Source organism: Hemiscyllium ocellatum, chromosome 35 (assembly GCF_020745735.1).
Source record: "Hemiscyllium ocellatum isolate sHemOce1 chromosome 35, sHemOce1.pat.X.cur, whole genome shotgun sequence".
Lineage (NCBI taxonomy): Eukaryota > Metazoa > Chordata > Chondrichthyes > Orectolobiformes > Hemiscylliidae > Hemiscyllium > Hemiscyllium ocellatum.
The window spans coordinates 18,579,704-18,602,263 of record NC_083435.1 but is presented as its reverse complement, the minus strand read 5'-3'; the positions used below and the strand labels follow the sequence as shown (position 1 = coordinate 18,602,263).

Here is a 22,560-nt window from a genome sequence, read left to right as displayed (position 1 = left end):
CAACTTGAATGTAACTTAATAACCCAAGGGAGTTACATTCTCACTCTTTACTAACTTCCAAGTTTGTCATCATGGACGAGGAGGATTCTGTTTTTTCTCAGAAGGCAACTCAATTCCCGCCTCAGGCGACTGACTGTGTGGAGTTTGCACGTTCTCCCCGTGTCTGCGTGGGTTTCCTCCGGGTGCTCCGGTTTCCTCCCACAGTCCAAAGATGTGCGGGTCAGGTGAATTGGCCATGCTAAAATTGCCCGTAGTGTTAGGTAAGGGGTAATGTAGGGGTATGGGTGGGTTTCGCTTCGGCGGGTCGGTGTGGACTTGTTGGGCCGAAGGGCCTGTTAGGTAAGGGGTAATGTAGGGGTATGGGTGGGTTTCGCTTCGGCGGGTCGGTGTGGACTTGTTGGGCCGAAGGGCCTGTTTCCACACTGTAAGTCTAATCTAATCTAATAAGTCTTTAGAACTCTCTCCCCCAGAGTGTAGTAAAGGCTAGAGTCATAGAGATGTACAGCACAGAAACAGACCCTTCGGTCCAACCCGTCCATGCCGACTAGATATCCCAACCCAATCCAGTCCCACCTGCCAGCACCCAGCCCATATCCCTCCAAACCCTTCCTATTCATAAACCCATCCAGATGCCTTTTAAATGTTGCAATTGTACCAGCCTCCACCACATCCTCTGGCAGTTCATTTCACACACGCACCACTCTCTGTGTGAAATACTTGCCCCTTAGGTGTCTTTTATATCTTTTCCCCTCTCACCCTAAACCTATGTCCTCTAGTTTTGGACTCCCCCATCTCAGGGAAAAGACTTTGTCTGTTTATCCTATCCATGCCTCTCACGATTTTATAAACCTCTACAGGGTCACCCCTCAGCCTCCGACGCTTCAGGGAAAAACGGTCCCAGCCTGTTCAGCCTCTCCAAACCCTCCAACCCTGGCACCATCCTTGTAAACCTTTTCTGAACCCTTTCAAGTTTCACAAGTCCAACAGGTTTATTTGGAAACACTAGCTTTCGAAGCACTGCTCCTTCATCAGGTGGTTGTGTGATCTGATGAAGAAGCAGCACTTCGAGAGTTAATGCTTCCAAATAAACCTGTCAGACTCTAACCTGGTGTTGTGTGATTTTTAACATAGTTAACATTGCTGCCTTAGCCTCCAGTGGGGTTAGCACTGCTGCCTCACAGCACCAAGGACCTGGGGTCGATTCCTGCCTCAGGTGACAGTCTGTTTGGAGTTTGCACATTCTCCCTGTGTCTGCAGGGGTTTCCTCCCACAATGCAAAGATGTGCTGGTTAGGTGAATTGGCCATGCTAAATTACCTGTTGCAGCCCGCAGGCCCTCCAGCTGAATATACCACTCTGATTCTGCAGAGGCCATGGATGAAATCCCAGTGTTTCAGACAAGACTTGGCAGTGCAGCAACGGTTCACAATCCTTCACAGCACAATGATTAGTTTAGATTAGATTCTCTACAGTGTGGAAACTGGCCCTTCGGCCCCACCACCACCCCCCAAGTCTCCACCACACCCACCCTATGAAGAGAAACCCACCCAAACCCATTCCCCTACCCCATATTTACCCCTGACTAACACTGTGGGTCATTTGGCATGGCCAATTCACCCTAACCTGCACATCTTTGGATTGTGGGAGGAAACCGGAGCACCCGGAGGAAACACACGCAGACAATGTGCAAACTCCACACAGACAGGCAGGAATCGAACCCAGGTCTCTGGTGCTGTGAAGCAGCAGTGCTAACCACTGTGCCGCCCCTAACAGATTCCCTGTCTGTCCCGGGAGAGTCTGATTCCCAAACCACTGCACCATGGTGAAGAACCAAAACCATTTTCTCTAGTGCACCCAAATATTAGGAAGAACTCTAAAAGGATCCAAAACTTGAACTGGTTCGGAAGGACATGCCTGCATATGTTAGCCAAAACACTGGTGGATTTCCACTGCTAGAATTATTGCAAAGCCCCCAAGCTAAATTAGATACTGGAAAACGGAGACTGTCCAGTAACTAGGACCCAGATTTGCCTGTGTTCTTTCTCCATGCCAGAGATACACTTCAATACAACAACAGACAGTACATCAGCATGACTTTTAGCACCAGTTTTTAAATAACCATACTCACTTGCTTTCAACCCATACTTTTTGAAACGGAGTTCCTGGCCATTATTCAGTTTGGGAGTGTGATGAAACTGAGTTGATTGACAGCTACAAACAGTGGGACGGTATGCTGTCTTTTTTTTAAATCTAGTGGTCCTCCACTGTGACCTAACCTTTGGCACGTCATTGTTAAAAAAACCCACAGATGGCTCAGTATTTAGCCCTGCTGCCTCACAGCACCAGGGACCTGGGTTCGATTCCAGCCTCAGGGCAATCATCTGTGTGGAGTTTGCACATTCTCTCCGTGTCTGTGTGAGTTTCCTCCCACAGCACAAATGATGTGCAGATCAGGTGAATTGGCGATGCTAAATTGCCCAAGCTATCAGGTGCATTAGTCAGAGGTAAATATAGCGTTGGGGAGTGGTCTGGGTGGATGAGTCAGGGCTAAATATAGGGGAATGGGGTCTGGGTGCATTGGTCAGGGGAAAATGTAGGAGAATGGGGTCTGGGTGCATTAGTCAGGGGTCAATGTAGGGGAACGGGGTCTGGGTGCATTAGTCAGGGGTCAATGTAGGGGAATGGGGTCTGGGTGCACTAGTCAGTGGTAAATGTAGGAGAACGGGGTTGGGTGCATTAGTCTGGGATAAATCTGGGGGAATGGGGTCTGGGTGCATTAGTCCAGGGTAATTGTCGGGGAATGAGATCTGGGTGCATTAGTCTGGGGTAATTGGCGGGAAATGGGGTCTGGGTGCATTAGTCTGGGGTAATTGTCAGGGAATGGGGTCTGGGTGCATTAGTCTGGGGTAATTGTAGGGGAATGGGGTCTGGATGCATTAGTCTGGGGTAATTGTAGGAGAATGGGGTCTGGGGTAAATCTGGGGGAATTGTGTCTGGGTGAATTTGTCAGGGGCAAATATAAGAAATGGGTCTGGGTGGGTTACTCTTAGGAGGGTCAGTGTGAATTTCTTTGGCCGATGGACCTGATTCCATACTGTAGGGGAAAGCTAAAAATAAACAAAGAGGCGGGTTTAATTTCACCAGCTTACCAGCCCAGCCGTCAATAGGTGCAGGAGTAGGCCATTCAGCCCTTCGAGCCTGCACCGCCATTCAATATGATCATGGCTGATCATTCCTAATCAGTATCTTCTTCCTGCCTTATCTCCATAACCCTTGATTCCACTATCTTTGAGAGCTCTATCCAACTCTTTCTTAAATGAATCCAGAGACTGGGCCTCCACTGCCCTCTGGGGCAGAGCATTCCACACAGCCACCACTCTCTGGGTGAAGAAGTTTCTCCTCATCTCTGTCCTAATTGGTCTACTATTTTTAAGCTGCGTCCTCTGGTTGGGCACTCACCCAGCAACATGTTTCCTGCCGCCAGAGTGTGCAATCCTATAATAAGGGCGAGGTTCGAGTTGCCTTCAGTGTGAGTCATGATGTAAATAAAAGTGAAGTAGCGAAAGACTCGGAGCTGGAGACGAAAGACAGAGGAGAAAAGTTGCTTTTTGTACAGTATTTACGTGATATGTGGGAATGTCACTTCTAAAGTGGATCTGAATTACTTAATAATCTCGTAACAACAACAACAACAACAACAACAAAAGTTGGGACCGCAACTTGGTCGCTTCCTGCGGGGGATTTCTGTCACTTTCAGGCCTCAGCTGCTGCTGCGCCCTGTGTTTAAATCCCCAGGCCATCGCTGCCGAGTTTGAGCGGATCTCTCTGTCCGGATGAATGGTCAACTGGCCCTGAAAGCTCTGCTGCTGTCTTTCTGCCTGACGCTGCTGACCTTCCGTGCAGCCGGTGAGTGGGTGGTGGGGGGTGAGTGGGGGTGGGGGCACAGTGATTCCTGCAGGTTACCGCCCGAGCAGTCAAAGCCTTACTCTCTCAACTTGCACCGTGCGGAATTCCTGGGCTCTGTGTGTGTGTGTGTGTGTGTGTGTGTCTGTCTCTGTGTGTCTGTGTGTGTGTGTCTGTCTGTCTGTGTGTGTCTGTCTCTGTGTGTGTGTGTGTGTGTGTGTGTGTGTGTCTGTGTGTGTGTGTGTGTCTGTGTGTGTGTGTGTGTCTGTCTGTCTGTCTCTGTGTGTGTGTCTGTCTGTCTGTGTGTGTGTGTGTGTGTGTCTGTGTGTGTGTGTGTGTGTGTCTGTGTGTGTGTGTGTGTGTGTTGCAGGATGTTTAAGCACACCCTTGTCTGGTTGGGGAGGTGAGGTGTTGGGTTATGGGCTGACAGGCGGAAGTTTATCTCTTGACTTCTGCGGGGGGTGAGTGGGGGAAGCAGCGGTACTTAGGATATCCGAAAGAACTTTTTTTCCCCGAAAGCTGCACTCTAGACACTTTCTAATCAAATTGTTGTGACTAATGTAAATATATTATATACAAAAATCTTAACTAACCTGGAAAACTAAATTGTCGGGCCTGGGGGTAGCGTGTCCTCGGCTCGGAGGTCACGTGGTCCTCTGGCCGGGCCTGGGGGTAGCGTGTCCTCGGCTCGGAGGTCACGTGGTCCTCTGGCCGGGCCTGGGGGGTACCGTGTCCTCGGCTCGGAGGTCACGTGGTCCTCTGGCTGGGCCTAGGGGTCGTGTCCTCGGCTCGGAGGTCACGTGGTCCTCTGATGGCCGGGCCTGGGGGCGTGTCCTCGGCTCGGAGGTCACGTGGTCCTCTGGGGCCTGGGGGGTCGTGTCCTCGGCTCGGAGGTCACGTGGTCCTCTGGCCGGGCCTGGGGGTAGCGTGTCCTCGGCTCTGAGGTCACGTGGTCCTCTGGTGGCCGGGCCTGGGGGGGCGTGTCCTGGGTTCGGGGGTCACGTGGTCCTCTGATTGTCGGGTTGGGGGGCGTGCCCTCGGCTCGGAGGTCACGTGATCGGCCGTTTCACGCCCCGGAAGTATGCGAGTCTGGCCTTTCTCACCCGAAAGGGAGCCGCGGGGTGTTCCTTTGTCTCAGAAAAGGGAAGGTCACGTGAGATCGGATATCCGGGAATGCGAGGAGGCGGGGAATGGAGTCAGAGCAACGGCCAATGAGAAGACAGTTTCACTTGAGTGATGGTATGATGTTTTGTATAAAAGACTGTGTCAGGGACAGAGAGAGGTCTTTTTTCTTTGTGAACTGACTGACTGAGTAGTTTGTCAGGGACAGAAAGGTTTAGACCCAGAGCTCTGTATACTTTATCCACTTATTGTTAGAATAAAACTAAAAGTGTAAGATTAAATATTTTTTCCTCTTGCTTTATTTAAAGAGCACGCAGGACATAAAAAGATAATAAGTTTGTAGGTTGAGCCTGAAGTCCATCACTAATTCTTTTATTGGGCGGGTAGAGAAGCCAACCAGCCCATGCCCACCATCATCCCAAACTAAACTAAACTAGTCTCTCGCCTGCCTGCTCCTGGCCCATATCCCCCACCCCCCGCCCCCCAAACCTTTCTTATTCAAGTACTTATCCAAATGACTTTTGATTGCACCCATGTCCACTTTTGCAGGAAGTTCATTCCAGACAGGAACCACCCTCCATTTTGTTTAAAAAAAAATCTTTGTCATTTTTAACATTTCTGTCCTCCCTGTTTTAAAACAAAATCACTCCTTTTGAAAACTCACATCCTAGGGGAAAAAATACAATTAACCATTAACGCTTATATATCTTGCAGGATTTCATGATCTTCTACAAGTCACATCTCAATCTCCCCATAAAACAGTATTGTATCCTTCCTGCGTCCAATACTGAATGTGGCTTTTTCTTGGCAAATAATATGAATTTGTGGGTTTTTGCAATATTCTTACAAATAATGTCTCAATCCCTGTTCTTGCGTTTTTCTATATTTGGGTTTGATATCCCTCTGGTCAACATTTTCTACCGTCTGAACATTTTGGGAAATATTTTTTCCCCTGTTATTTCTGATGTGCAATGTAGGTGACCTCCCCATTCCTGGTTCTGAACTTCACATGACCCCGTTTGAGCACCTTAATCCGTCAATATCCCAATGTTCCCGGCAAATATTTATACTGTTGAAGAAAACAAAGTGTTTGGAAAAGGCACATTTATCCATTTTCCAAGTGACAAAATTAGGATTAAATCACGTTTGGACAAAAAAAAATTACAAACCTGCAACGATTAGAGGTAGGTCAGATCTCAAGAACCCAACAAACCATTCTTATAAAAGGAGAAAGCTAGCTACAGTTATGGAAAACAAGTAGCCGTTTCTACAATTATTTAAATGAGTTTAATAATTTTGTGGGAGACTAGAATTTGAGTTTCTTATCCACCAAAGAGAAAAAGATAATGTTTGCCATTGATTAGATTAATTACAGTGTTGAAACAGGCCCTTCAGCCCAACAAGTCCACACCGAACCGCCACCCACCCATATATTTACCCCTTCCCTAACACTACGGGCAATTTAGCATGGCCAATTCACCTGACCCGCACATCTTTGGACCGTGGGAAGAAACCGGAGCACCCGGAGGAAACCCACGCAGACACGGGGCAAACGTGCAAACTCCACACAGTCAGTCGCCTGAGTCGGGAATTGAACCCGGGTCTCAGGCGCTGTGAGGCAGCAGTGCTAACCACTGTGCCAACGTGCCGCCCACTAATGAGAAACAAAGCTCACACACTGCAATAATTTCTTTCTTTACCATTTGTCATCTTCTGCATTTTTCTTTTAAGCATCGCTCCCGAAATTCACAAGCATCATTCCCGCAATTTCATCCATCTTGGTCTCACTCATCTCCTCAATATTTAGTTGATAAAGTTCTTCTGTCTGATTTCCTTTTAGGGGCATCTGTTTCATTAAGGCTGTCTCAATCAGTCTTTGGGTGAGCCCTCGTATACAGGGTATGATACAACAGCCAATGACTACCAATACCCCGACTACTACTGTCAGGGAAGTAAGGATGGAAATTACCACCCCCTTCCACCTTCCAAACCAGGATTCAAGCCATCCCGTGAGAGATGGGTCTACTCCTGAATTCTCAGCCAGTTCCTCTGCGAAGATAGTCAATCCCCTTAAGGCCCGAGTAATTGAACCATCAGGTGCAGTGTTGTTAGGAATAAAGGTACAATAGTTTCCTCCTAACATTACACACACATCCTTTTTCTGCTAAAATCATATCAAGGGCCATTCAGTTTTCCCATGCCATCCTACTTGTCACATCAAGCTGTTCTGATATTCCTTTAACCGCATCCCTTGTATAATTTATAAATCGCTGTTGATTATAGAAAATGTAATTTATCCAATCTACATTTTTATTAATTGTTAGCCACCAAAAGAGAGCTGACTCAAAGCCTGCCACAATCTGGTTACGAGCCTTGAATTCATCAGGTAAACCCCCCCCCCACCCACCTTGCCCCCCCCCCCCCCAAACCGGGACAACTACAGAATTGAGATAAATCCTGTCATTGAAAGAAGTGTCGAACGATGATCTCTTACTCCTTCCCTTTTTTCCCTACTATGTTTTCCTTCTCAAATGCCAGGGTAAATGGAATTGCCAATTGTATAATTGCACATATCTCTTTCCAATCCGGAGGTAGGGTGGATCTTAATATTTTGCCTCCATAGTACCACCACAGATCCGCTCGGGGAACCTTTAGTGCTGAGTAGTTCCCTTCCTTCTCTCTGTCAGGGGGTAACATTTTTAATCACTGGACACAATGTCTCCCAAATCTCTAGACCGATTTGTACCTCGTCTACGCACACACAGTGTGATTTCCAACTGCAGCGGAAAATGAGGGGACAGCTTGTACATCTTTCTTCTCCAAGGGAGGGAACATCAGAGACAGGGAGGTACAACTCCTATGATTCCATGCAGTCTCATCCTGATACAGAGCTATCATACATTTCATGCCCTTCCTGTCTCGCTTCCACCCAAGCGGAAAGGGGACGACCTGGGCCACTGGCCTACCGGAGGCACATGCATAGCAATTGCTTTTGTTCAGACTTTTTACAGTATACTTTACCCGTTCAACCCAGGCATTTCCATCCCCATACCCAGTTTCTATTTCGAGAGTCTATTTCAAGTCCTTTACCTCTATAATTTTTACTACTTTAGAATCAGTGGGAGGGGTGAAAGGTTGTATCTCATTATCCAGTAGTTCCGCCCGTTCTCACTGTCCTATGCTAATTCGAAAACAACAGCCCGAGAAATCCTTCCCATTTGCTTTCATTTCTATCCCAAATGTTTCATTTAATTGTATCCCATAGGTGCCCCCTCCCAAAATTGCTTCGTGCCATGTGGTTTTCTTTATTGTCAGGTATATTGGATTATACTTTTATCGGGACAATCGCGAGCTGGTCGGAAGGGGGTCCGGTGTACTGTGACGTGACTATTATACCAAGTACCATCTCCAAGGCCAACCCCATAGGACTTGAGATGTATCTCTGAGCTGCGGTATTGTCTCTGATTATCTACATCCCCACAATTTAGACGCTGATGCATGCAGCTTAGTATTACTTGTGGATTATCAGACTCGGGAACCATTTATAATACATATGAAAATAATATTTGACAAAATCCCAATACTAAGAGGGCTAACATCACAACTCTAAGCATTCCCAGTACTTTAAACATCATGCTGAAGCACAAAAAGACTTAATATACAATCTGACAAAAATAATCCCGCGCTCGTGTCGCCACTGTATAATCAGTTACTCAAAGTCTCTTTAGCCTGAGTTTCAGTGGGTCTTGCGTTGATTCGGCTGTCCAGATTTCTTCCTCAACTGGAGAGTCCACTGGCCCTTTGATCCGAGTGTAGTGAGTCCAGCCTATCTCCGCCGTCCTTATTGCCATTTTGGTCAAAAGAGCCTGGTACAGCCCTTCCCAGTCCAGCTGCAATTTAGTCTCTGCCCATGATTTTACTCAGACCCAATCTCCCGGCTGGATGGGATGAACGGTGAATTCAAGGGGCAGAGTCTGTGCCAATAAACCCTGTTTCCTGAGGAAAGACAAAGAGGAGGACAAGCCCAGTATATACTACTTTAAGAACAAATCTTTAGTTTTGGGAATTGGCAATTCTCCATTCGTTCCCAGATAAGGTAATCCAAATAAGATTTCATAGGGGGATAGTCCCAAATCTTTCCTTGGGGCTGTTCGTACTCGCAAAAGAGCTATAGGTAAACATTTGGTCCACGGGAGTCTGGTTTCTATTAGCAATTTAGAGAGCTGTCGTTTGAGTGTTTCCAATATTGTTTTAGACACCCCACTCGCAGTGGCAGTAGCTAGGGAGTATGCCTCAACCCAACCGGATAAATGATCTACTATGACCAACATATATTTTAGTCTCCCTACCCTGGGTAACTCAGTATAATCTACTTGTAGACTCTGGAAGGGTCTCAATCCTGGGTCTCTTCCTCCCAGGGTCTGTTTTCTCAAGACTTTTTTATTTACCTTTCTGCAGATTATGCATCCCTCACAATTTGTTTAGCAATTGTATATATTCCTTTACATCCATATTCCCTAAGAACTAAATCACACATTGCTTGTACTCCCCAATGACTGCATTGGTGTAGGACAGCCATAATCTCTCGCATCATCATTTTGTTCAACATTTCCCTTCCCTAGCCCATACAATAGGGTCTATCTCTCTTTCCACATCCTCTGTCAACATTGCCATTTGTACAACTAATTCTTTTTCCTGAATTCCAATCTCCAGTCCTAAGAGGATAATTAAGTCTCTCCCTAGTAAGTTACTTCCTATATCGGGGATATACAACAATTCCCCTGTGACCCTGTCCTTAGGACCTTCTATCATCATAGGTTCAAATACTGGGACAGTTACCCTCCCCTTTCACCCCAGAAACAGTAATTGACCGTGTCTACTTTCTTTGGTTTAAAATTCAGCGATGACCGTGTTGCCCCCGTATCTACGAGGAAGACTACCTCTTCCCTACAGGGGAAGTTTATCAAGTTTATTAAGGGTTCCTGGTGGGTCCCCGAGGGCAGGAACCCCTGACACCCCTGTTCATTATCAAAATTCATAAGCGGAATTGCCCTTTCTTCCCTTTGTAGATCAGGACACTCCCGCCTAAAATGCCCTATCTTTCCACAACAATAGCCTCCTGCCTGTGGAGACCCCCATCTCTGCCCCTGTCGCTCGAACCCTCTATCAAATGCTCCTCCTTGTCTCTCCCTCTCCCCTTTCCTCTCTGCCCTACATGCTGTCACCCGCCGCTCCGGTTGCTCACTATTGGTTCCATTCTTTTCCTAATTACCTCATCAACCGCAGCGACCATCATTTTCACCTTCTGTTTTTGTCTCTCATCCTCTCTCTTTACAAACACTTTCTGTGCCTCTCTCTTAACAATTCATCTAATGGTTTTTCACTCCACCCTTCTATCTTCTGTATCTTTCTCTGTATGTCTGGCCATACCTTTGTCACAAAATGTACTTTCAAAAGACCCTGTGCCACTGGGTCCTCAGGGTTCATTCCAGAGTATTTCCGCATTGAGTCTCTTAATCGCTGCAAGAAAGCTGAGGGAGTCTCCTCTTTCTCCTGTCTAACTTCAAAGGCTTTAGTCAGATTCTGCGACTTCAGAACTGCCTCTCTTATTCCTTTTAGAATCAGGTCTTTCAATTCCCTCATTTCTTCTCTATGCTTCGGGTTTTGATTTTCCCACTGGGGGTCTCTGAGGGGAAACTTCATCTCACCCTATCCAGCATCCCCATCTCCAATCGGATGTTCCCAGTCCCATATTTTAATGGCTGCTCCTCGTATAAGTCCCCTTTCTTCCCCAGTAAATAGTATATTCAAAATAGACTTTAACTCAGCCCATGTATACAGACTGGGCCCCAAAAATTGATCAATTTGTTCAGACAATCCTACTGGATCCTCAACCAGGACCTTAATTTCCTTTTTAAATGTTCTGGCCTCCCCACTGGTGAAGGGGGCACTTACAAACCCAATCTCTCTGTCCCCTATTGGTACCTCCTGAAGGGGATAAGTCGTTACGTTCATCCCCTTTTTCTTTCTTTTAAGAAATATTGTAGTATTTCTAGCTCCCCATAACTTCAAATACCAATTCATCAATTCATGCTTGACTAACTTTAAAGCCTGTTCCTAACTTGTAAACATATTTATATATTTACGTTCATTTATTCAGTATTTAATATTTAAAATGTAAAATGCATACAGTTCCCAATTTTGAAATCCACTGTAATCACCCAGTTTTAGTCCCCTAATTTAAATCCAAAATTAGTTTTCTTGAGTACTCCTGACCAATCATTGCTCAATTACAATACTATAGGTCGTGAAATAATTAGACTGCCTTAAAAGAATTTGTCTATTCAAGTTAAAAAAACTTCTAATGCATGAACAATGGCTGAATCCAAGGTCACAGATATTAACCATCGAAGTTTTTGTTTTTACTACGATCTAATGTTGAACTGAAACTTCAACTGTCCTCCATAAATCGCTTTTATGTAAAGATAAGAGATTAGTTAGAAACTGATAGTAAGGCAGTCATGACCTGTAAAAAGAACAGGAGTTATCAGTTTTGTCCATAATCTCTATAGAATCCTTAACCTTAAAAGACATCATGTTACGTTTCCATAATAAAAATCAGATTCAAAACAGTCCTGGAACTCAAGCTGCAAGGAATAAAACTCAAACATTCAATCACCAACAAACAAATGTGCATTCAAACTGAATCACCAAAGGGTTAAACTTTCTACCAGCTGTACAGCTCTTTTCATTCTCTCTCACGCACATTGACATTTAGATATTTACAAACCCAGTCTTCGTTCGACCTGTCTTTTGGCCAGAAGACGGTGGGACGAAGAATGGATTCCTTAGTCTATACAAAGCAACAATATTTAATCAGTTTCTTCTCTTGTACGGATATTATTTTTCCAATTCCACAGCCTCCTGCCCAACGGATTTTCTGGAGATATGTTGTAAGAGACCCCGCCTCCATTTCCATTGCTGTGTTCTTCGTCTGTTTCCCCGGAGGCTTGTACCCTACCCACGGCACAACCCATATTGAGTTCCTTCATTAGTCCCTTATTAATTACTAAAACTCAATCCCGGCCATCAAGGCAATACTTAAAAGTCAGTTTTGTTACCTTGGTCTGTGCGCAGAGTTGCCTGACCCCTTTCTGCCGTATATTCTATTGACTGCCTGTCACTGTCTGATTCAGATGTCTCTCTTGTGGGATTCGTACCAGTCGCCCAAGGGAGCGGACCAAACCGGGACACGAGACCGCTCCTCAATGGGGAACGGGACGCGTCTTCCCAGTGTCCAGGGCCAGCCACTCCCCCCGACGATGGAAGAACATCCCGGACAGCCCCACGTTGGGCCCCAATTGTGAGAAACAAAACTCACGCACTGCAATAATTTCCGTCCGAGACAAGATCTGAATCAGCAGAGCTCTTTATTTCACACTTGCAAGTGGGTGTGATGTCCACAAGGCAGGGACAAAACACATCCCGAATTCAACAAATACTCGATATTTATATAATTTGTATCCTACATTTTTTTTAATTTCAGTGTTTTTCCACCCCCCCCCCCCCCCCCCCCCCCCCCCCCCCGTTTACATCCTCCACTTCCCTGAGACCGGTACCCATTACTACTGTTTATCTCATGTCTTATCCGGCCTTAGCTATGACAAAATGCTTATTCCTGTTCTCACAAGGCCATTTGCTCTCATCCTGCTGTGGGCACATCCTTGCCTTACCATTATCTACTCCCTCCATCTGTGCCGCCCCTCTCAGCGTCTTATCATTAAGATTCTTTTAATTGGGGTGTGTTCCTGTGTTTCTGTAAAAGTGGGAAACAGATGTTTATACCTACTGTTTATACAGGCATATTGAGTTTAACTGTCTGTCTTCACAGCATCTTATCATGAAGCCCTTTTAATTGGGGTTACCATTGTTGTGTAGTCTCGTTTCTTTCTTGTGTACATTTTTAGCTAATACAAAAAAAACTTATGCATTTCCTCCACATAGTTCCCATTCTTGTTGACTCAGCTCCTGGCTGAAACAATTACACACTGATGTGATTTCATTCACCTTGTATCAGAAATTATAATTGAGAATTGCAGAAGTAACATTAATTTACCATATCCCACAATCATAAGGCCATAAGACATGGGAATGGAAGGAAGGCCATTTGGCCCATCAAGTCCAATCCACCATTCAATCATGGCTGATGGGTTTTTCAATGTCACTTACCTACACTCTCCCCATATTCCTTGCGAGATTAAGAATTTATCAATCTGCTTTGAAGACATTAAACTTCCCAGCCTCCACTGCACTCCATGGCAGTGAATTTGACAGGCCCACTACTCTCTGGCTGAAGAAATGTCTCCTCATTTCCATTCTAAGTTGATCCCCTCTAATTCGAAGGCTGTGCCCACAGGTCCTAGTCTCCCCGTCTAACAGTAACAGCTTCCCAACATTCATCCTTTCTAAGCCATGCATTATCTTATAAGTTTCCATTAGATCTCTCATTAACCTTCTAAACTCTAATAAATACAATCACAGGATCCTCATCGTATATTAGGCCTACCATTCCAGGGATCATCTGTGTGAATCTCTACTGGACACACTCCAGGGCAAGTATGTCCTTCCTGAGGTTTGGGGTCCAAAACTGGATACATTATTGTAAATTGGGTCCTAACTAGAGCTTTATAAAGTCTCAGAAGCACATTACTGCTTTTATATTCCAACCCTCTTGATTTTTGTTGAGATTGAGGGCCGGGGGGGGCGCAGACTGGTAATTACCCTTTCCACGTATGGAGTCAGATATTACAAGGGGGCATAGCTTTAAATTAAGGGGTGGTAGGTATAGGACAGACATTAGGGGTAGATTCTTTACTCAGCGAGTCGTGAGTTCATGGAATGCCCTGCCAGTAACAGTGGTGGACTCTCCCTCTTTATGGGCATTTAAACGGGCATTGGATAGGCATATGGAGGAAAGTGGGCGAGTGTAGGTTAGGTGGGCTTGGATCGGCGCAACATCGAGGGCCGAAGGGCCTGTACTGCGCTCTATTTTTGTGTTCTATGTTCTACCCTTGAGACCAGAAATCAAATTCTGTTAAGGTAGAGCAGGCTAGATTGGGGTGGCTCAGTGGTTAGCACTGCTGCCTCACAGCACTAGGGACCTGGGTTTGATTCCAGTCTCAGGAGACTTTGTCTGTGCGGAGTTTGCACGTTCTCCCCGTGCCTGCGTGGGTTTCTTCCGGGAGCTCGGGTTTCCTCCCACAATCCAAAGCTGTGCAGGTCAGGTGAATTGGCCATAGGATGCATCGGTTAGGTGCATTAGTCAGGGGTAAATGTAGAGTCATGGGGAATAGGTTTGGGTGGGGATACACTTCGGAGGGTCAGTGTGGACCTGTTGGGCCGAAAGGCCTGTTACCACGGTAAGGATTCTGATTCTAGATGGACAAAATAGCCTAACCCTGCTCTTTGGTCCTAGACTCCTGTTCCTCTGCTGCTTTGTTCAGGTGAAAGATGGTGGATGGATCCTCTGTCGTATTTATTGCTGTTTCTTCATAACTTTGAAATTGCATTGATTGTGAATTGTAATAGCTTAAATGATTAAATTATATTGTTTTTATTTTAATCAGCTGGAAGGAAAGAAGTGTTTGGTGTCAGAGGTTCATCCATTTTACTGGACCCTGACTACACAGATGATCTGACCCACCGTGCTATTGTATGGGCGTTCAATGGCAGCAATAGACGTCTGGTTAATATTGTGGATTACGTACCAGGCTATGACAAAGCAGAACCAAGTAAACAATTCCAATCCCGCTTGCTTTATAATCCATTAAATGGGTCTCTATTGTTAAAGAACCTACAACCCCGTGACCAAGGGATTTACACCTTTATTGTGGATGACATTTGGAAAATGAGTGCAAATTTAAGACTTATTGGTGAGTGTTTCCAATTTATCATTGCTTTGAAACTGAGATCTCAAGTAGCTAATCATTCATGAAGTGTTTATCATGGTACTGGAACACAAATGTGGCCTTTCAGCCCCTCAAGCCGGTTTCACCTTTCTAATCCTGGTCGGTCTATCCCTTGCCTCTACCAGCCCTTTTGTTACTTAGCTCCAAATTCCATCCCACAACAGAAAAATCTAATGTTCTCCATCTTGCAAATTCAGTTGATATGGCTATTGGTGAAGAGTTGAGGCCTTGGTTAGATCAGCCATGATCTTGTTGAATGGTAGAGCAGGCTTGAAGGGCTGAATGGCCTACTCCCTATCTCTTTTATGTTCTTTATGCAGTAGGGTATGGAGCTGGGTGGTTTTGGAGGTGGACAGACCTTATGGGGTTATGCATCAGGAAATTCAGCTCTTGGTTGATGTTGTTCTGCTAAACCTGTGAAGGAGAGAGCTCCTTCAAGCAATGATGTCCTCGTCCTCGTGCTCAGATGTGTTTGTCCATTTTATTCTCTCCCACAGAGCCACTGTCAGGACCACTGATCACTTCCAAATCTGTCAATGCCACCATCGAACTGACCTGTCAAGTGTCTTTGGGGAGACCAAGTTCCATTCTGTGGTGGACGGACTCTGACATGATAGAGAGTGGCCAACACTATCAACTGAGGGATAACAACAGCACGTTGATCATTTCTGAAGTCAGCAAATCGGTCTGCAGAATCTACTTTTGTTCTGTGGAAAACCCAGTTAGCAAGAATACCACTTCATATTCTGTTGACAGTTTTGGTGAGTCAAATCATCGGCCAAATCCATTGCCCTCAAAGACAAAACCAGGAGCTGCAGTTGCTGGAGAAACTCAGCAGATCTGGCAGCATATGTGGAGAGAAGTTTTGAAACTGAAACAAATTGTTGGAAAAACTCAGCAGGTCAGGCAGCATTTTTGGAAGGAAAGCAGTGAACTTTTCAAGTCGTGTGACCTGAAGCTCTGGAGAAGGGTCACACGACTTGAAAAGTTCACTGCTTTCTGTCCAAAGATGCTGCCTGACCTGCTGAGTTTTTCCAACAATTTGTTTCAGTTTCACTTTCCCTCAGCGTGACTAAAGATATTAGACAGAAAATCATTGCCTTTCTCCTGATTTGAAAATGTGCATAGGGTGGGATAGCACAAACTGATAATGTCCAACTTCCTCCTGTAGACTCGTAACATTTACCTGGAAAATCTCAGTTAAGTTCTGTCTTTCAGACAGAAAATGTACTGTCGAAAACAGAACACTGATTCTGTATATGGTTCTGGTCTTACCGTTGAGGCATATTATTGGTACCGGGTGTCATACACTGCCTTTTTAAATGCATCATATTTCATCTTGAAGGAGTCAGTGAGGGGAGAGGGAGACAATCAAACATTGCATTGGATGCTAAGTGCAAAAAAAGTCCTATTTCAAACACTTCAGACTTTCTTTTGCTAAATGTACTTTTGAGGAAAAAGTGTCACTTTTTTAGAGAGAACTTTGAAAATGTTGTCATAAGTTTAAAATTTTCTCTATCTCAGGTCTTTTACAAAGTCATTATCTCACAAACGGATTGTCCATTGCCGCTGCTAGTGCTGCTGCTGCTGTTGTATTGATGGAAGTGGTAACCTGCAGAATTACTTTATGCTCCAATGCTGGAAAATGTAAGAACACTTTACTGGAGTTTGATGTCAAAAGTTTAAAAATGTCATATCTTAACTGAGAAACAATGTGAAACTTGTAAAATGACAGGCATTATTTACACTGTGCTCTATTGTATGGAGTGAGTGATTTGAATGTGAAGATTTCCTTGTGTTGATTTATGAATGTGCTTATTCCTCTAGGTCTCCACTTTCTCAAATATGGGTTACAAATCATGGTGTATGTGTTTCTTATCGCACTGTTTGCGTATTGGATCACGGTTGGAGGTATTGTATAGGCTTCTGTTTCTTTGCTCTGAGTTACTGTATTGTAGAAATACAATTGTATCTGATTAAAGTCCAGTTGAAGATATAAGTGGGCAAAGAGTTCTGATATCGCTTTACCAAACTAGCAATTTAAATTCCATACATTTGCCAAATTGAGGTCTGGCTTTTTTTTTAAAAAGTCGCTTTTACTATAGACTTGTTCACCTGAGTTTGGAAACGTGCTATTGATCCTTTAGCGTACTTACAAAGATCTTAAAATCAGATCTTAAAATCTTAATTTCCTGTTGTAGTAATCCCAGTCTGAAAGCCCAAATATTACACCTCCCCATGACCCTCAATGTGATTGTAAAATCCCACTCATTGTATATTGGATATTACTGTTACATAGTGAAATAACCAGCAATGGTATTTGTTTTTTAATCGATGAAAGTGTAATTGTGTATGTGGTTTTAATCTATTCAACAGAAACGTCTATAATCATGCTGGTGATGGTTGTAGTTTTGTGTATGCTGCTAATCCTGACTGTGTTATTGATGATGGCGTCTTTTGGGAGGTTTAGGAAGACTTTGGAGAGCAAAAGTAAGTCCAGCCATGCATTACACACTTCTGTTATGCTGCCTAAACAAACACTGGTGTCCTGTTGGGGATGTAAAATGAGAAGGTGATCAAGGAACCTGTTTGATGTAGTGATTGAAATTTAGACTTGCTGCTTTTTGGGTGACTTTTTTTTTCTTCTTTTGGAATTTTTTTTTGATGGACTGAGTGAAGATTGTAGAGGGTTCACTGTGGATCCCGAGGAGATACCCAGTCCCTGCTGTTGCTTAAGCTGTCACACTGATTCCGCAGAACGCGATGGAAATTCACTTATACCCTCCTCTATCTTGTATATCACAGAATGGTCCTGAAGTAGGTGCTGGGTCTCCTTTTCGTTTGTTTCAATTGCTGCTAGGCTTCACTTCAAAACTAAGATCAGAGGATAGATGCCTCATTACCACAGCAGGAGTAGATTGGATGCAGGACCAAGTACCCAGGAATTGGTATTAAAAAGCACCCATTTTATGGTTAGAAAGCAGACCGCCGCACTAATGTTACGGTGGCACAGTGGTTAGCACTGCTGCCTCACAGCGCCTGAAGACCCGGGTTCAATTCCCGACTCAGGCGACTGACTGTGTGGAGTTTGCACGTTCTCCCCGTGTCTGCGTGGGTTTCCTCCGGGTGCTCCGGTTTCCTCCCACAGTCCAAAGATGTGCGGGTCAGGTGAATTGGCCATGCTAAATTGCCCGTAGTGTTAGGTAAGGGGTAATGTAGGGGTATGGGTGGGTTTCGCTTCGGCGGGTCGGTGTGGACTTGTTGGGCCGAAGGGCCTGTTTCCACACTGTAAGTCTAATCTAAGTTTACTCTCCACTTCCTGATAATTGTCTGCCCGAGGTATTCCATGCCATGTGTTTGATTGCAGGCCACAATATGTTCAGTATGGAACATTGATATGACCTTTCTTCTCTTGAATCATTGGTTAGTTTGGCCTCTATAATTCTCTCTCTCCCTGTCTCTTGAGCATCAAACTGCTAATGCTCCAATTACACTCTGGTGGGGAGCTCTCCTGTCTGTCCTCAGTACAGTACTGACCGTTCCTCACCATTTCCAAAGATTGGAGATATTAACATTTTCAGCCTCTTTGGACCAACCAGAGTCTGTGTGCAAGCTCCAGTCAATGAGATAATCACTCGTTAAGGTATAAAGTCCCCAATGGTTGACTGTCAGAATAGTTTTCCCAGAGTTGGAATGCCTAAGACTGGGGGGCATGCATTCGAGGTGAGAGGGGAAAAGTTCAAAGGAGATGTGTGGGTTAAGACTTTGTGGTTGGAGTCTGGGACACGCTGCTGGGGTGGTGGTGGAGATAGATCTATTAGGGGTGTTTTAAAGGGCTTGGAGGAAAGCACATGAAAATGCAATGAGTGGTGGGAGATGGAACAAGGGCAGGCAGAAGGGATTAGTTTAATTTGGTGCCATGGAGTGCCAAAGGCCTCTTCCTGTTCTATACTTCATAAACATGAATGAGAACAGTCTGAGCATGAATAAAGTTTGTAAATAAATCAAAAGTTATGGAATAAAAACAAATCACCAGATGCTGGAAATTTAAAACTAAGTCAGAAAATGCTTTCAGGACTGGGGGTTAGATGAGCTGAGGTGGTGGGTGTTGGGGCTGTGATGGAGGTGATGGGGGGATTGGGTCTTGCTGACCATGGTGTTCCCCTAAATCTGCTGCTGTTGTCCTCCTTGATGGAGGTAGTGTGTTTTGGAGGATGCTGTTACAGGAGCCTTGGTGAGTTGCTGCAGTGTCTTGTAAATGGTACACCCTGCGCTGCTGTGGGTCGGTGGTGGAGTTAGTGAATATTGAAGGGGTAGATGGGGGGGGGCAACCAAATGGGATGCTTTGTCCTGGATGGTGTTGAGTTACTTGTGGTGTTGGAGCTGCACCTATCCAGGCAAGTGGGAAATATTCCATCACACTCCTGACTTGGGCCTTGTAGGTGGTGGGCAGGCTTCAGGGAGTCAGGAGGCTGGTTTCTCCACAGAATTCCCAGCCTATTCTTCTAGCTATAGTATTTATGTAGCTTGTCCTCTCCGTTCTGGTATATTGTAACCCACAGGATGTTGACAGTGGGAGATTCAATGATGGTAATGCCATTGAACATAGGCTCAATGATTAGATTCTCTCTTTCTTGTTGAAGGTGGTCATTACTCAGCATTTATGTGACGCAATGTTAACTTTGAACTTTTCAGCGTATGAATGTTGTCCAACTCTTGCCATGTGTGTTGCACAGATTACTCCTAAAGTCTCAAATATTGAAGCAATGCTGAACATTGTGCAGCCATCAGCAAAGTCGTTTGAGTCATCTGAAGATGGTTGGGTCCAGTACACTAACCTGAGGGGCTCTTGCAGTACCGAAAATGTGTTGCTGGAAAAGCGCAGCAGGCCAGGCAGCATCCAAGGAGCAGGAGAGTCGACGTTTCGGGCATGAGCCCTTCAGGAAAGGGCTGAAGAAGGGCTTGTGCCCAAAACGTCGACTCTCCTGCTCCTTGGATGCTGCCTGGCCTGCTGCGCTTTTCCAGCAACACGTTTTTGGCTCTGATCTCCAGCATCTGCAGTCCTCACTTTCTCCTAGAAAGTCTTGCAGTAGTAAGCCATTAAAGGTAGCCCTTGTAAAAATGTTTCACTGTACTCGAGTTCATGTGGCAATAAAGGATATTGTACCATCAGAAGTATCTGGAAGCTTTGGATGCAATATAGAAATGGCTTACCAGGATGTTGCCTAGTTTAGAGACTATTAGCCATGAGGAGAGATTTGACAAACTCACATGAACATTAAAGGATGAGAGGTGACCTGGTAAAAGCTTGCAAAACTAAGACTTGATAGAATGAAGAGTCGGAGTCTTTTCCCCAGGGTAGAAATGTCCATTACTAGAGGATGTAAGTCTAAGTTAAGAGGGTAAGTTTAAAGGTGAGATGGGAGTCTTGGTTTTTTTTACACAGAAGATGGCAAGTGCCTGGAATGTGCTGCCAGAGGAGGTGGATACAACAGCAACACTTAAAAGGCATCTTCTCCGATTAAATCGAGAGATGGACAGCTGAGAGAGAAATGGTTTTTGGTTCAGAAAGATGCCCTGTGCTGGGACAGTCTTGATGGGCTGATGGGCCTGTTCCTTATTCTAACAACAGTTGTCGTCTTTTGTGTCCGATGTGACTTGAACCAACAGAGTTATCCGGCAGTTCAGATTGACCTAGTGCTGAGTAATCTAGCTCTTGCTGTTTTTATAGTGTAGGACACCAAACAGACCCACCTACAGCAGCATACACACATCAATGAGTTAAATTACACGGTCCATTTGGTGGGTGTTTTGAAGGATCATTGGCCAGAAAACTGGGACTGCTCCCCTTTCACGGGCTCCTTTATAAACAATACTTTTGGATTAGGTTTATAACGACTGCACCTCTCAGTCCCTCACATCCTCAAAGTTACACTGAATTGCCAACCTCAGTTATGTGCTCCCGTGTAACAAGTGAGGTTGAACACCTTATCCCCTGACCTTTGAAGTGAGGCTGGTATGAACTGAGCCAGGGCTGAACCTACAGAGGGACCTCAGAACCAGTAAAGGAGAATAGTGCAGTAGATGGTCCTGCTCCTGGGACGGCTACACTGGGGAACCAGAGGCGCACACTGAAAATGCTGGAGAAACTCAGCAGATCTTTCAAACTCCTTGCCACAGAAAGCTGTGGGGACAGCCTTCATGTTCATTTAAGGCTGAAATAGATTCTCAGTTAATGGTGGAATCAAGGGTTATGTAGAACAGGCACGAAAGTGGAAGTAAGGAATGTCCGATCAGCCACGATCCTATTGAATGGTGGGACAGGTTTGAGGGGCTGAATGGCCTACTCCTGTTCCTATTCATAACTCCTCTTCTGATCTAAGGAAGAGTCATACCCAACTTAACTTTTGGTTCTCTCTCCATAGAATCCACCAGACCTACTGCATTTTCTGTGATTTGTTTTAGATTTCCACCTTTTTATAGGAAGCTGCACACATCCTTCACTTATTTATTATTTTAAAAATTTAACAGATTAAACATTCGGCTGATTGACAAGGAGGTGTGCGTCCCCTCCCTCCCCCCACCTTCATGTAGTCACCAAATCCAGACAATCCAATAATCCCAAGCACTGGATCAGTAAAACCTTCTCTAACCTTTTTTTTAAACCAAATGCATTTGTCAGATGCACTGCAGACACAGCAGGATTTTAGTGCCTCTGTCAGCCAAGAGTGTTAGGTGTAATTCTGTTTTTATTTGTTACCAGCTTGGATTGTGACAGTTCTGGATGTGTTGGCCATGTCGGGTAAAATCACTCTGTTATGTCTGACAGCATCCTGCATTGCAGTAGTCGCTTCATCAGGCGGTGAGTTTGCAATGTTTAAAATTTATAGCTAACAAATCATCAGTTTGGAAAGTAATATATCTCGTCGGAAACTGATTAAATTCCCTACAGTGTGGATACAGACCCTTCGGGCCAACCAGTCCACACTGACCCTCCAAAGGGTAACCCAGCCAGACCCATTTTCCACCCCGCCCCGCCCCGCCCCCCCAACTAATGCACCTAACCTATGGGCAATTTAGCACGGCCAATTCACCCTAACCTACGCATCCTTGGATTGTGGGAGGAAACCGGAGCAGCCGGAGGAAACCCATACAGACACGGGGAGAATGTGCATACACCACACAGACAGTCACCCGAGGCTGGAATCGAACCTGGGACCCTGGTGCTGTGAGGCAGCTGTGCTAACCACTGAGTCACCATGATTGGTGAGCTGATTGAAAACAGTCTGTCAATTGAGCAATGAATATAATCATATGATTTATGTTTGCAGTGTTAGGAGGTTGAGGTCCATTGTATCTGTACTAGACCATTACAGCTGTACCTGCACTGTTCTGCAGTCTCCTCTTCCTTGCCCAATATTACCTCCCAACATTTATCCAGTTTTGTCCTCTGAAGTCCAATGGTTCCCATCTCAACAACTCACTTTATGGTGAAGTATTCCATCTGTAGAAAGATATTTCTTCCAAACTAACATCTTCATGAACTCACAATTGTACAATTAAGCTCT

General features: G+C 45.1%; 1 protein-coding gene across 1 annotated transcript in view; it reads left to right on the top strand.

Annotated features, from left to right (window-relative positions):
- The first annotated feature begins 3,491 nt into the window (after positions 1-3,491).
- The window catches only part of LOC132832737 (uncharacterized), a 31,456-nt gene continuing 12,387 nt past the window's right edge, over positions 3,492-22,560 (top strand). The window contains exons 1-7 of the mRNA XM_060850859.1: positions 3,492-3,905; positions 14,651-14,956; positions 15,490-15,753; positions 16,517-16,639; positions 16,820-16,903; positions 17,369-17,482; positions 21,756-21,854. Coding sequence (XP_060706842.1) covers positions 3,833-3,905; positions 14,651-14,956; positions 15,490-15,753; positions 16,517-16,639; positions 16,820-16,903; positions 17,369-17,482; positions 21,756-21,854 — 1,063 coding nt within the window. The 5' untranslated portion in view covers positions 3,492-3,832. The remainder of the gene's footprint in view (positions 3,906-14,650; positions 14,957-15,489; positions 15,754-16,516; positions 16,640-16,819; positions 16,904-17,368; positions 17,483-21,755; positions 21,855-22,560) is intronic.